This window comes from Zeus faber (assembly GCF_960531495.2).
Source record: "Zeus faber genome assembly, chromosome: 6".
NCBI lineage: Eukaryota > Metazoa > Chordata > Actinopteri > Zeiformes > Zeidae > Zeus > Zeus faber.
The window spans coordinates 26,986,270-27,001,365 of record NC_137201.1 but is presented as its reverse complement, the minus strand read 5'-3'; the positions used below and the strand labels follow the sequence as shown (position 1 = coordinate 27,001,365).

Sequence of the window (15,096 nt, the reverse complement as noted above, 5' to 3'; positions counted from 1 at the left end):
AATCACAAAGGAGGGAAAACTTGAACCGAGCCGTGGCTACGGTCGACGAGATGAATTCCAAAAATATGCAATGAAAAAAAAATGCAGTGTTTCTGAGGGCATCCCCGGGCGAAGGACGAGCTATGAAGAAATGTAAAAACACAGTCATAATGGGACCAAATAGGTGAAAGGAAATAACAATCACTTCACTTGAAAAAAAAAGATGTGCATTCTTTCAGTAACTACTCGGGAGTTTTGCAAATGGTGGCACTGATTGTGTTACCCCCACAAAGGATGAAGTATTCCTCTTCCGCCACCAGTGGATAAATGCTTCTTTTTTTTTTTGTAATCGCTTTTTCTTTTAAATGCACCTGCAAGCCTCTCTGGGTGGAGTGATACTACCCATAACCCTGCTAAGGTGAAATGCATTGCCGACGCACCAAATAAAAAGGATTGGGTTTTTTTGGGGAGTTTTTTTTTTATTTTTTTACTGTGGCGCCTCAAGGATCGCAATAATTGACATGAATGTTCACAAGGTCCCCCACAGTTATTATTCATCACACACTAACACAGTACGCTTCATTTTACTAGCTTATATTGGACATGTTCATCTGATTTGTTCAAGTGCTCCCGCTATGACAATGCCACTTGTTAGTCCATGGCGTGTCGCAGCCTCACTAATTAGCACAGACCCAGACTCAGAGTGAGCTCTTTTGTTTTTTTTCTTTCTCAAACAGAAACATGTCAGGGATCGGAATATCGGCTTTTTTGGACGGAATACTGCAGGATGAAAAAGGGAAGGATAGCGTGTTGCTGTTTGAAATTGAAAAGTCACAAGATAATCCCAGCGATTGTCAACACCGCGGCGAATATATATCGATTTTTTTTTTTTATCAATAGTAATATGTGTTGATATTGATCTGTCTTAAAAATATACCTGTCACATTGACTTGGACACTCTTCAGAAACCTGTCTTATTTCTAGTGCTTCTCCCAAGGCAACAAGGGAATCAGTCTGACGTGAAGAGACACGGAGGAGGGTGTTTCCAAACGACGAGGAGCCACAAAGTCCTCCCTCAACTCAGAGTAAGCCCAGTGGGTAAGCCTCACGCTTCCTTCCAGAACCTTTCACAACCAGGACACACAGACACACACACACACACACACACGCACACACACACACACACACACACACACACACACACAGACACACACACACAAATACCGCCCAAAAAACAGAACACACACACTTTTACACAACACAATTACCCCATTCCACTCCCAGCTACCCGCACGCAGAGGAAGTGCACACATACACACACATACACACACATACACACACACACGCACACACGCACACACACACACACACACACACACACACACACACACACACACACACACACACACACACACACACACATTTAAAAGCTGCTTGTGAACAGTGGATGAAAGACGGCGCTACCTGTCCTTTTCAGAGAGGGTGTTTTGCAGCGGTGAGTTGCCTCGGGCTGCAGCCACTTCACTGTATCAACAACAAAGTGAAAACTCTGAAATGAGAGGATCTGCACCGTTTGATTCCATGTCAATTATGAGCTGAGCAAAGAAGAGTGGACCCCACGTGTGTTTGTATGTGCGTGTATATATATATATATATATATATATATATATATATATATATATATATATATATATACTTGTATGTGATTTTGCTTTGTGTTCGGGTGTGTGTTTTCTGTGTTCGGATGTAAGTGTAGGTTTACATTCGTGTGTTTATGCATGTACCTGTGTGTGTGCGTGTGCATAAATGCACCTTTATAAATGTGTATAAGTTTATGTGTGTGCCTATGCGTGTGTGTGAGTGTGTGCGCGCGTGCGTGTGTGTGTGTGTGTGTGCGTGTGTGTGTGTGTGCGCGCATTATGTGATTTTCTGTGTTTAAGTATGATACGTTTATAAATGTGTATACATTTATGTGTGTGTGCATGATGCGTGTGTGTGTGTGTGTCTGTCTGTCTATGTGTCTCTGTGTGTGTTTGTGTGTGCCTGGTCGTGTGAGTGTGTGTGTGTGTGTGTGTGTGTGTGTGTGTGTGTGTGTGTGTGTGTGTGTGTGTGTGTGTGTGTGTGTGTGTGTGTGTGTGCGTGTATGTGTGTGTGATCTAGATCTGAGGAGGGGGGGAAAGGGAAAGTGGTGTTTTCTGCTGCTCTTTTTGTGATCTAACAAGGATCTGTCACTTGTAATTTAACGGCATCAAAGCTCTTTTGAAGAGGACGTGGCAGGAGAGCAAAACAAGTCACGCAGGTGAGGGAGTTCCTGCTTTCTGCACCGCTGGGTTCCAACGCGGGGATGCGGCTCACACACACACACACACACACACACATGCACACATGCACGCACGCACACACGCACACACGCACACACACAGGGGCAAACACAGCCTTGAGGTGATACAATTTCACCTTCAAACGCTTAATTTAAACACATTCCTTCTACGTTACGCACAGAAAATCTAAAGTGCCAATTGGAATCGGAAATGGTTGTTCGGAGTAACGCCGCGGAAGAACCACCAGATTCAAGGAGCGCAGAATGCGTCCATCCATTTTTTGAGAGTCTTTGGTCCGTTAAACTCAACGCAGCCCTCCCGTGCACACACAAACACACACTTATACTGTATACACACACGCATACACACACACACACCTGCCGTACGACCCTCAGTTAGGGTTATTTCATCCCGGTGAAGACGCACACACAGACAAAAACACGCACACACACACACACACACACACACACACACACACACACACACACACACACACACACACACACACACATCAGGTTGAACATTCTACTCTACCATCTTGCTCCGTCTTGGTCAGCTCCACCAGCTTCTTCTGCTTCAGTGTGTCCACTACGTCCGCCAGGCTTCCCTTGCGTCGCTCCGGCGTTCCGAAGGCCAGACCGGACAGCGGCTCCCCGCGCTCCCGGGAACACTCTTCAGGTTTGGGTGGAGAGGTAGAGTTATTACGGTAGTTGTAGGTGGAGCCGCCTTTACTGCCATCGGTGTCCTGGGGGAAGCAAACAGACACCGTGTTGAGGCACAGAAACTGAAACCAAGAACGTACGTATCTATCTGTCTATCTATCTGTCTGTCTGTCTATCTATCCGTCTGTCTCTCTGTCTATCTTGAATGTCTTGGCCTTTGGCCTCGGACTTATTCAGTACTATATTTAAATTCATGTTTTGTTGGCAGCTGCCATTGTTGTTCATGTTGACCGGAGGACGGGTGTGTATGCGGATCTCCCAGTATAGCTGGCACTAACTTTATCCCTCCTTAACCTTAGCATGGGCAGGCTGGCATGGCCGAGGGGAGAAAAGGTCAAGTGTAGAAAGAATACAAACGAATTCTGCTGTGGGGAATGTTACTATAGTGCGACTGAGCGCTGGACGCGGTGGGACACACTCAAAATATTAGCACTGGGTTTACTAATAATGTAATTTATTTTCATTTTGGGGATCATGGGGCTTAACAAGAGTCGACCCATTTAGCCAGGAAATAGCAAATATCCGCTGTGGACCTTTGCAACAGGGGTAGCACAGTGTGGGTACATGAGAGTTTGTTGATGGAGGATAGAAGGCGTTAAAAGGATGAGTGGGGGTGGGGGGCATCTTGTCCTATAGCGCGGGGTCCGTCTGTCCTTCTGCTGTGTGCCTCACTGTCAGCGCCCCAGCCCCAGTTGTGTTATCGGCAAAGCGAGTGGACAAGGAGCCTATATATACCAGGAAGATGAGCCCTTCAACTCGACCACATTGTTCCACACAACAGACACTTTAGCACAGGTGCTCTAACACCGGGGCTATTTCGGGATGCTTTCTCCTCCCCTTAAGGAGAGTGAGGGGGATCTCCAGGATTTTTAGGGGCTTATGTTTCAAAGACAAGGGGCTTTGGATAACATGGAGATCTTAAGATGCCCTTGAAATGGCTCCAGGCGGCTGTGGGAGCTCTGTTGTGCACTTAGTGTTTAAGCGGAAGATGCCTCTATTATGAGGATTAGGAGAGTGTGTCGCTGTCATAAATTGTTTGTGTGCTTATGCATGTGTGTGTGTGTGTGTGTGTGTGTGTGTGTGTGTGTGTGTGTGTGTGTGTGTGTGTGTGTGTGTGTGTGTGGGGTTTTCAGGTCCATACATAGTGCTGCCATGGCCTCACACACGAGCAGCATCGTATGGGCGGGACGTCCCGGTGGGAAAGGGAGATCATTTTAGAACCTAAAGGTCACACATCCGATCCCTACGGGAGGCAATAATGTGCGTTCATCAACAGCTGAGCGTGTCCTGACAACATGTCCTTGGGAGAAATTTGCTCTTCTGCTGGGAAAAAGAACTGGACGGGAGCATCAATTAAATTATTTTTCTGAAGCGTCGCTCAGAGCGTCCGGACAGAGAAAGAGAGTTTGTGTCGCGTTGTAAGTCGGAGTCTAATTTGTGGTTAGTATATACCCACACTGGCTGTTTCATTGCCAACCACAGATTCTTTGTACCGAATTATTTTAATTTCTTTAAGTTGAACCTTTTTCATCAGGAAAACATAAAGAACAACACTAAGGATATGAATTTGCCCTGACTCAAATTACCAGTAAGCTATATAAGAAAAAAGATGATGTCATCACTGTCACACAGAGGAATTTTGATGTCATTTATGGTGGCACTGACAAAAAGGCAGGTGGCTAAACTGGAGGTGGCAGAGTTGAGGATGTTGAGATTTTCATTGGGAGTGACAAGGATGGACAGGATTAAGAATGAATACATCAGAGGGACAGCTCAGGTTGGACAGTTTGGTGGAAAGGTGAGAGAGGGGAGGTTGAGATGGTTTGGACACGTGTGTAGGAGAGATGAGAGTTACATTGGGAGAAGGATGCTGAGGACGGAGCTGCCAGGCAAGAGGAAAAGAGGAAAAGAGGAAGGCCAAAGAGAAGCTTAATGGATGTGGTGAGGGAGCACATGCAGGCGGTTGGTGTAAGGGAGGAAGACGCGCAGAGCAGAAGGTATTGGAGGCAGATGATCCGCTGTGGGGACCCCTAACGAGAGCAGCAACAAGAAGAAGAAGAAGAAGAAGAAGAAGAAGACGAAGAAGACGAAGAAGAATGAAGTTCAACTGGTGTGAAATGTTGAACGATGTGTACGTACTGACCAGAACGAAAACACTGCACTATCCACTGAGGCTAAATAAAACTGAGTGAAATGTGTTTTTTATTTTACAACAAGGACCAGCAGAACATGAAGCCGAGTACACAAACACACACACATACAGACACACGCACAGAAGGTGTGGACATGAGAGGTACCATGGCGTGTTGTTCTCCAGAGGAGCACCCACACTGAACTGCCTACAGCACTGCCTGCAGCACATAGTGCAGCCATTGGCCCATGTGTGTTTGCGTGAGTGTGCACGTGGACCCACCATTACATGCATTCATTATCGTATATCTGTACAGACATATATTATTCATATACTGTATCTTTGCACATATTCCAGTGTGTTTTATGAGTGTGGACAAAGCGTCACAATGGATCGATCTCCTTGTTCCATTTTAAAGATGGGGTTATGGGATGGTATCTGGAGATAACATCATTGACTTCTCACCATCACGGCGGGCCCGACGCCCTCCCAGTCGCCGTCACTCCGCTTCTCCCTGATTGGCTGCAGCTCGTCTGGGAGGGGTCTGCCGTGCGAGGACAGCGCATCCTCCTGGCTGTCTCGCTCCTCGCCGGCCCAGGATGCATTGCCCTGGTCCAGCTCCTCCTCTGCTGCAGGGGGGTAGGGGGGCGTTGTTCGCATGGAAGACATCATCCTGTTTGTCGGGGGAAACACACAAAACCATGTTCATTTTTTAGATAGAATAAAAAAACGGTCGGACTGGCTGATGGCTCGCTCGGGAAGAGTTTGTTTTCACAATAATGACGGATCACAAAATCTGTTGACAAGTTTCAAATCCTCCGGTAGCAAATCCAAATGAGATTCATGACAAAATGTAAAGTATGATATCAGAACAAAACTCATATATTGATATCATCAGTTATCAGATACTTAATGTCTTAATTACATGACAATCCAGCACCACTGAAAGAAGATTATTATAATTATTAACAACTATTGCGCAGTCCCACTTCATGGTACACACAACATTTAACTTTCCACAAAAAAAAGATGCGACAGTTTGTCTTGTCTCTTCTAACTTTGTGGGCTAATGTACTTTATTTTTTATTTTATTTTATTCTATTTTATTCTATTCTATATTATATTTATGTCTATTCTGTCTTCAATTTTCTCTAATTGCGTTTCTGTATAGCGCGTTGTAACGGTATGTTTTAAAAAGTGCTACGAAAGTAAAGATGTTCTTACCTATGGGAGAGGGAAAGGAGGAGAGAGAAGAGGAGACTAAAGGAAAGGAAACGGAAGAATGCAACACTTCTCTTTTATACTGAACTGCACAATGCACGCTGTAGAACTGTGCGTACACTGCATCGCCAGGTCTCAGAAAACGCCTCTAATTTCAGTGGCTACCACTGCCAATAAAACGAATCATCAAGATTTAAATACCGGGCTTTTCAATTATTTTACCGTGTGGAAAAAAGGTCACGCAGGCAAGCCCTCCTCACACAGGAATGTTTACTTAAAGTAAAGCTGCTTGGACTCCTTGTTGGATAGGTACTCAATTTACACACACACACACGCACGCACGCACGGACACACGCACGTACACACACACACGCACACACGCACACACACAGCACAGAGAGTGAGCCACTACCACTGTGGGAATAAGTGATTAATCTATTAAGCAGCATCACAGGTTCTCGTCACCTTGAGCGTGTGAGTTTTTGCTGCAGCTGAGGAAAATCTTTTTTTTCCTAATGTAAGCCCGACTTGCCCGCCCCACTAACTGAGCCAATGTTTCCTTTGCATTGCAAGCATGCACACACACACACATACACACACACACACACGCACATGCACACACGCACACACACGCACACACACTAACGCACACACACGCTAGTAAATTACGAGGCGATAACTGACAACAGAAAGTCTAAGAAAGGGAGGGAAAGGGAGTCAGGCTGTTAAGAATTGTAGTGTTCTTACTTCCTGAGAGAGATGACCACCCCACTCCACCCCCCCACCCATCCACTGCCAATGCTTTGCGCATACACACATGCACACATGCACACATACACACATATACACACACACACACACACACGCAGGCACGCACACACACAACACACACACACACACACACACACACACACACACACACACACACACACACACACACACATCTCACAACCCCTCCAAACCCCCCCCCCCCCCCCATCACCCCCGACTTCTGTGAAGCAAAACAGATTGCCACTTGACTGTTAGCAGGCCAGTAAATCACAGCAGGCTGTCTATCTCTGAAATATGCAGCCTCCTGGGTACTTTTAAACGTAAATCCTACCCCAACGCCAAAGTCTTTGTGTGCAAGCGTGTGGATGTACTGTTTGAACAAGTTTGTGTGTGTGTGTGTGTGTGTGTGTGTGTGTGTGTGTGTGTGTGTGTGTGTGTGTGTGTGTGTGTGTGTGTGTGTGTGTGTGTGTGTGCGTGTGCGTCTGTGTGTGTGTGTGTGTGTGTGTGTGTGTGTGTGTGTGTGTGTGTGTGTGCGTGTGTGTGCGTGTGTGTGTGTGTGTGTGTCTGTGTGTGGTGGGGAGGGTGGGGGGTACAGACACCAGAGAGACGCTAAGAAGCGAACGAGGAGCGGCTGGAGCTGAATGTGAGGAGCTGATAATTCGAGGCAGAGAAGATGAATTAAGAGATGAAGGAAGGAGAGTAAGAGAGAGAGAGATATCGGACAGAGAGGCGAAATGGCAGACACAGTCGTAGTGATAGAGTCGTAAGCGAGGAAGAGACGTCGTTGATCGGAAAAAAACGAGACGCAGAGGAAACAAACCGAGTGAGAACACAATGATAGATGGAAACTCTGTGAGCGAGCGAGAGAGAAAGAGAGAGAGAGAGAGCGAAAGAGAGTCAAATAAGAAAATAAAGTGTCTACCGGCAAACAGTAGGTGGGAAGTGGGGTGTCCGCTTGGTCAATTGGAGAAAATTGCTCCCTTGGGTGCTGAAAAAGTGAATGTCACTCGGGCGCCCGGGTTGTGTGTTTGTGTATCACGGCACCGGGCTTCCACGTTTAAATATCCGTGTTTTGTAATGGCGCAAAAAAGAACAAAGCTTTCACACATTTGGGATTGAACTGTGAAGTAGCTTTGTATAATGCGTGCCTGTCTCTTATAAAAGAAAAATACCACTCGATATCGTCATATTGTGAACCACGTGCTTTATAGTCCAAATGACGGTTCTCACGATATTGGGGTCCTGAAAAATATTGACAAAGCTTTATTTGAAAACTAAAGTTTGAGCCTGGCGTGATTTTTTCGACATGACCCAATAGATTAAAGTGACGAACCTGAGCTGGATTCTTACACCTTACAATAATTTACACCGATATTGTGGTGCGGTGCTGCTAGGACAGGTCACACGGTCTCATTTTGGGTTTAAAATGTAGTGTCACTTCAGCTTCTTTTACTGTTTAAGCAAAGCGCACATCAATGTTTTATATTCCTTTTAGAATCTAGGTCTCGGTATCTAGGGTCTCGGCAGTGGGTGTAGAATGGAATAGAATAGAATAGAATTTAGAATAGAGTTCTTTGCCTTCGCTCTGATGGGACTCAATGTGAAGAGGGCGACACACCCACAAATCAAGGCCAAATCAAGAAAGGAGAAAAAAAGCACCTTTCGACACGAAAGGTGCTTTTTTTCTCCTTTCTTGATTGTGTGCCAATTAAATCAATGGCACCCCCGGATGGCTGTTCGCTGTTTTCCAAACGATACCGAACAACATCACAACTCTTAATTCCCTAGGTCTCGATCGGATGCGGAGGTATGAGTTTTCCGAGGCCCCCCTTCCGAGGAGCAGCGCGTCACATCATGACTACGACGCCCCGCAGGCTGGCAAAGAATCACAAAGTCAGGTACTCCCAAACCCAAAGTCCTCCCAGGGGGGGAAGAGGTGGCGAATGAGGTGCAAGAAGAGAAAGAAAGAAGGGGGGCGCTATATTTAGCTGACAATATTGCTGGCGGTGTGTTTATTGAGGAGCTTAAGAGTTCTTGGAACCGGCGTGTCATATGGCCAGGAATGCCCAGCCTCATAAATCGCTGTCACTGATATGGTTTCCTCATGCAACAGTCCCAGGGTTTGTTGGGCAGCAAGAAAATAAGTTTCTGTGATCAGCCAGTGTTCGCAGAGCCCAGTCATGGGAAAACTGTGAGGGTGATCAACGGGGACAGCTATGTCAGATGCCACGGTCGGATGCCGAGGTAATCAGGCAGAGAATCATGTTACTGTGTTTACATGGCTCGGCTCTAGAACAAACATAATAACGCTGATGGCTAAGTCTGTAAACAGTGTACCTAGAAATAATGAATTAGCTCAGCGGGCCACTGCCTCGCCGTGTGTCAAGGTTCCCGTTGTGTGGAAGTTCTACAGTAATTAGCTGTTCACTTCACGGAATGCCGTGTCTGGATGTTGTTATGATAAACTCATTACCTAAAATCACCAACTGCATTTTTAAACCGACTGATCTCTCCTTGTTTAGCCGGAGGCATTTGGTAAACCCATGAACTATGTGACATATGGAATAGAATACGATAGAATACAATAGTGGCTGGCTTAAATCATTCCTTAAATGAGCTGCCCGTCCTTATTTACCACAGCGAGTTGACGGTGGCATTGGTTGTAAACCATGAAGAAGCACGATGTACATTTCCAACCCAATTAACGGCTGCTACACAGAGCAACGTGTTCTATTGATAATGTCAATAAAAGCAGCAGCGTTCTGGTGTTTAAACACGAGGACACGTCCTCCCTTTATCCGACGGAGATAATAAAAAAAGAAGAATTGAGTGATTAACAGGGAACAACACACTCTGCCATGAAGAGACAAAGTAGCGAGCCGGCTACCTGCAGACACTCTCAGGGAACAGAAGTCTGACGATAACGTTTCGATGACAGATGAAAAACAAACATACTTTCCATTTACGTTGCCTTGAGGCAAAGCAAAAGCCTTTCCACAGCGTCAGATGTCAAGGGGGGGGAACAAAAAAAAACATTTATAAAACAACAGGACGGTTCCATTGAAAACAGCCTATTTTTCCGGAAATGCGACATTGGCATGACTGCATTCTCGATAACTAACACAGAGCGCTCACTGTTTGACAGGGTAAAGAGTTTTAATTTGTCCTCATGGCTTTCAAAGATGTTATGAGTGTGATGTCGGGAGTGTGAAAGGCTCCTGGCGACATAGGTAATTCCAATGAAATTTTTTTTTTTTTTTCTCAGAAACAGTAAGTTGCATCGATAGAGACTGATGAAAACACATGTTGTTTTTCATCGGGATTTTCGACAGAATCGACCCTTAAACGACAAACTCATGTTACTCACTTATTTCTCTGAGCATTTTGATTCAGGTTTTTCTTCCCGATCTTCAGCGTCTATTCTGAGCCTTAAAGCCTTTTTTTTCCCCGGCGTGGTGGAGGAGCGGATTCCTCGTCCGCACTCTGAACAAGTGAGAGTGCTGCTGGACAGCTCACGAGCCCCCCTTCCCAACACGGACAGTAACTTAGAATCCCTTTGTGGAGTGGAGGAAAAACGAAAACTTGGGGTCGGAATTTGGCAGGAAAGTGTTGTTCGGATCTGGCCTGGAACCTGTCTACTTGGCAGAAACAATCAGGCATTGTGGGCTGTGGAAGGAGAAGGGACCTGTGACAGATGAGAGCAGGAGAACCAGGGCCCCCTCTTAGAAAAACAGTACACAAAGCGCCATTCACAGTCCAGGTCCCTTCTGCCACTTGTGGAGTGAGAGGAGGGCTCCAACAAAGGCCCCCGACTCGACCAATTGGGTGTAAAATCTCCAGCCGTCCCAGCTGGAGGGAACTGAGGAAGTGGGAAATACCAAAGAGAGGCAGAGAATGAGTGAGGAGGAGAAGAAGCCAGCGGAAGAAAGAAAAACCGAGAAGTTTTTCTCAGAATTGTTGGCCTTTTGGACACTCCCAACAAGCAAACCAACAGGACAAAGAAAAAAAATAAAAAATAAAGGCGGACACGGAGCAGAAAAATGCGTCTCACAGGCCTCAGCGAGTACTTCTACCACGTGGAATATAGTGTAATCTCTTCATTATGTTTTAGAGCTCCCGCACCAACCCCAGTACCTTAATACCCCACAACAACTACCCATGTCCCTTGACCAGGTATGTCATTGTTCACTTGTTGAAACAGAAAAGGGCTGTGTTTCCAGGTGACGCCCAGATGGAAATTCTTCCACATGTGTGTGTGAGCGGATAAATAAGAGGTCGGGTGTTGCCCAAAACAGTGTGCATGCTCATTAAACTCTCCCCTGGATAAATAAAGGTTTAAAAAGAACGGGATTGAAGAGAATTGGCCGTGTATGAGAACAGCTCGGCGGGCTCCTAAGTCTGGGCTCTATCTGGACTCTCATTAGATCACGACTGAGCGCTGCGAACAGAGGGCACTGTCATCGGTCAGACATGTGGAATGTGGACACACACACTGGCCCGCTTTCTCCCAGAGATTCCCCCCTGCTCCAATCTTTCTCCCAAAATAGAAATGTACACCGGCGACACCAGTTACCCAAAAACAGGCCCTATTTTGTCAGCTGCCTAAATGGTAAGAAAAGCAGTTTTTGTTTGCTGTATTTCCAATCTCTCACGAAAAAAAAAAGGAAGTGTAATTCACTCAACAGCAGAGCACAATTTGAGACAGAACCTTTAAAGACATTGACTCACACCGGACTTCAAACTCTGCAAATGCGCCACTATTTTGCTTCTGTAAAGCAGTTCCAGGTTTTACTTCTGACCTTTTGATGACTTGAATTGAAACAATGAGGGGAGTTCAGCGCAAGGCGGATGTTGTGAGAGTTAAAGGTAAAGTAAAACACTGTGCATTAATCACCTGTCTGAACCAAAGCCGTGCGTGATCCGCAGGTAAACAGGAGTTCATTATGCTTCCATCTGAACATTGCGATGGGGAGCGCCGCGCATTTGCTGCGTCCAAACCCATTTGGACTACAACCGACGATTCATAAGCCTCAAAAATCAGAAAACGGAGCACGGTGGAAGCGCCGGGGCCAAATCGCTGCTTGTCGCAAAGCCCGCTGTTGAATCAAAGGATTGTCCAATACAATAGGAATATGGTTTAAAAAGCTGCCATATTGTTGTAATATGAGCATTAGTTATGTATTCACATGGTAGAATGTAAATTGGCCCTTCCAAATATAAACATTGAAAAGAAACAGTAATATTACAATTACTTTCCCAAGTTCGATTTTTTAAATATCAAATAAAGTCAGAAAATATATTATATCTATATTATTTCTCATTTCAAACCTGTGCTGGCAGAAGGAAGGTCATACAACATACAGATTATTTGCATATTTCAATTGGGTGCTATGACTTTAATCAGGGCCAAGGATTGTGTGATCATTTAATTATCCAGCCCCCTTTTTGTCACAGCAGTGTCATGAGGCACAAAAAATACTAAAATAATGAATATGGTGGTCCAACCCAATAAAATTAGGGTATTATTGAAGGACTGAATTTGATTGAATGATTTTTCTAAATAACTTGTTGCAGCTGAACTCAAGCAAACATAAGAGAGGACGGCATTTTTATTTTTATTATTTGCAGGGAAGTGATATAAAATGTTGCTGCGTGCCACCCAAAGTACCCAAAACCTTGGGAAAATTTCCGCTAAGGTCAAATGTAATTTTCTCCGCGTAAGGATCCAGTGAACGATTCAACTGCGGCTGCAAAGGCAACAGGGTGTAATTCAGGCGTTTCAACTTGAATTCGAGCATTGTCACAGATCAGACGCACACCTGAAGCAAACACAAGGTTTCGGTGTCTTCATTAGTCCGAGAGCCAATGGAAAACCCTTTTAAAGCCATGAATGTGACGATGAATGTGCCGTTTGTGCGGCTGGCGTAAACACAAGGCGCTATGCAGGGTCTCTGTGCGCCTCCGAGAGGCTGCACCGTAACCGCAATGCCCCGAGAAATCCAGGAGTGGTCTTATTGACCAACACCCTCCCTTATGCTTGTTATTTTTCCTGGCATGGGAACACACCTCTGGCTAACACAAATACAGTACACATATACATATATCTACTTCATGGCAGCGTTACAGGGTAAACCGCCGAAGAAACCATTGAAGACCTGAGTCAACACTCAGTGGCTCAAAGGAGCTGCTTGTCAGCCAGTAACCAGCCGCCTGGATTAATCCCGAAAACTAGTCCATATTGTCCCACATGGGTCCTCACTGCACACTGGTCGGAGAATAAAAAAATACACACAATAAAAACTATTTTAGAAACTTGTGTTTCTTAAACCAGCTTTAAGCGCTATATTCATATTCATATCAACGCAATTGGTGCAAAGTAGGTTATTTTGCATTCATATCTAATATTTCATGTGTGTCTTATCTATATATACTGTTTATACAGTATATATTGTAACGCTCAGAACAGTTGTGAACAAGCATGACACCAAAACAATCAGGTAAGAAGTCAAAGCCCACAAGTTTTATTCCAGAAAACAGGTAGGCGTTAAAACCAGTAGATCAGTCAGAGAAGGCAAACGTAGCCGCCAGAGAACAGGCAGAGAATCAGGATCCAGGAAAACAGGCAGAGAATCAGAGTCCAGGGAATCAGACAGAGGTTGGGACGGAGGGGACAGGAAACGGGTAATAGTGCAGAAAAGCTGAACATAATGCAAAAGACAATCTGGCAGGGATCAAAGGGAAATGGACGGGTTTTTAAGGAGACCAGCTGGGGGTTGACAGGAGTTTTTGTTCTGCGAGCATACAGGACATGCAACCACAATCTCCCGAGTGTCCCGATCCATGGATTCCAACAATAAATGTCGTCGGGGAAGGGAGAGAGTCCTGGCCACCCCAGGACCCCAAGCTGACTGGGAGGAGTGTCCCCACTACAGGAGCTGAGATCATACATCAGCTGGCACAAAAAAGCAGTTATTAGAGCAAGTGCTGGGAGATGAGTGGTTAGAAAGGGTCCTTCACTTTCTGTTACACTTCCCAGTTAACCACACCGACTATGCAGGATCGGGGCAGAAACTCCTCTCGCTGTGAAGGATGACCCTCAGCTTGGTGAACGCGAGAAAGGGTGTCAGGTTTAGTGTTCTTTGATCTCAGGTGGTATGAAAGAGAGAAGTCAAATCAATTAAAAAACAGCTCCCACCTGGACTGTCTGGGACTCTGTATGTCATGGGACTGGTTGTATTTGAGGTTTTTGTGGTCAGTCTAGACAATGAATGGTTTCTCGGCTCCCTCCAACCAGCGCCTTCACTCCTCCAATGCCATCTTGACTGCCAACAGTCCCCGTTCCCAATGACATAGTTGCCTTCTGCAGGGGATAACTTGTGACGGAAGATGGTACAGGGTTGAAGTTTATGGTCGACAGCTTTCTGGGAGTGTACGGCCCAAATCTGAGGCATCCATCTCCATGACAAACTGACAGAGGGGGTCACAAAGGTTGAGAATGGGTTAGGAGGTGAACCGTTTCTTTAGCTCACCGAAGACCCGGTCCGTGGCAGGTGACCATAGCAAAGGAGAACTGGGGAAGGTCAATGCAGTGAGTGGCACAGAAGTTGGCGATGCCCAAGAACTGGTACAACTTCCTGGAGGCCAGTACCAGTCAGTCGACGACAGCCTGAACCTTGGCTGGGTCCATATGCATGTTCCCCTTTGGAACCACAAAACCCAAAAAGGAGACCTTGGGCACATGGAATTCACACTTCTCAGCCTTTACGCTCAGCTTGTCCTCCAAAAGCCTCTGGAGAATATGCTTGATATGGCGGACATGCTCCTGCTGAGATCCAGAGAATATAAGGATATCATCCAAGTAGACAAAAACCCAAACGTTAATAAAGTCTCTGAGAACATCATTCACCATGGCATGGGAGACTGCAGGGATGCTGATGAGACCAAAGGGCAT

General features: G+C 45.7%; 1 protein-coding gene across 3 annotated transcripts in view; it reads right to left on the bottom strand.

Moving 5' to 3' along the window:
* LOC307231372 (transcription factor SOX-6-like) overlaps positions 1-15,096 on the bottom strand; it is a 103,440-nt gene that overhangs the window by 59,286 nt on the left and 29,058 nt on the right. For all 3 annotated transcript variants that reach the window (XM_080002047.1, XM_080002049.1, XM_080002048.1), the window contains 2 exons: positions 5,619-5,826; positions 2,835-3,045 (listed from right to left, as the gene is read on the bottom strand). In XM_080002047.1, coding sequence (XP_079858173.1) covers positions 2,835-3,045; positions 5,619-5,825 — 418 coding nt within the window. In that variant the 5' untranslated portion in view covers position 5,826. The remainder of the gene's footprint in view (positions 1-2,834; positions 3,046-5,618; positions 5,827-15,096) is intronic.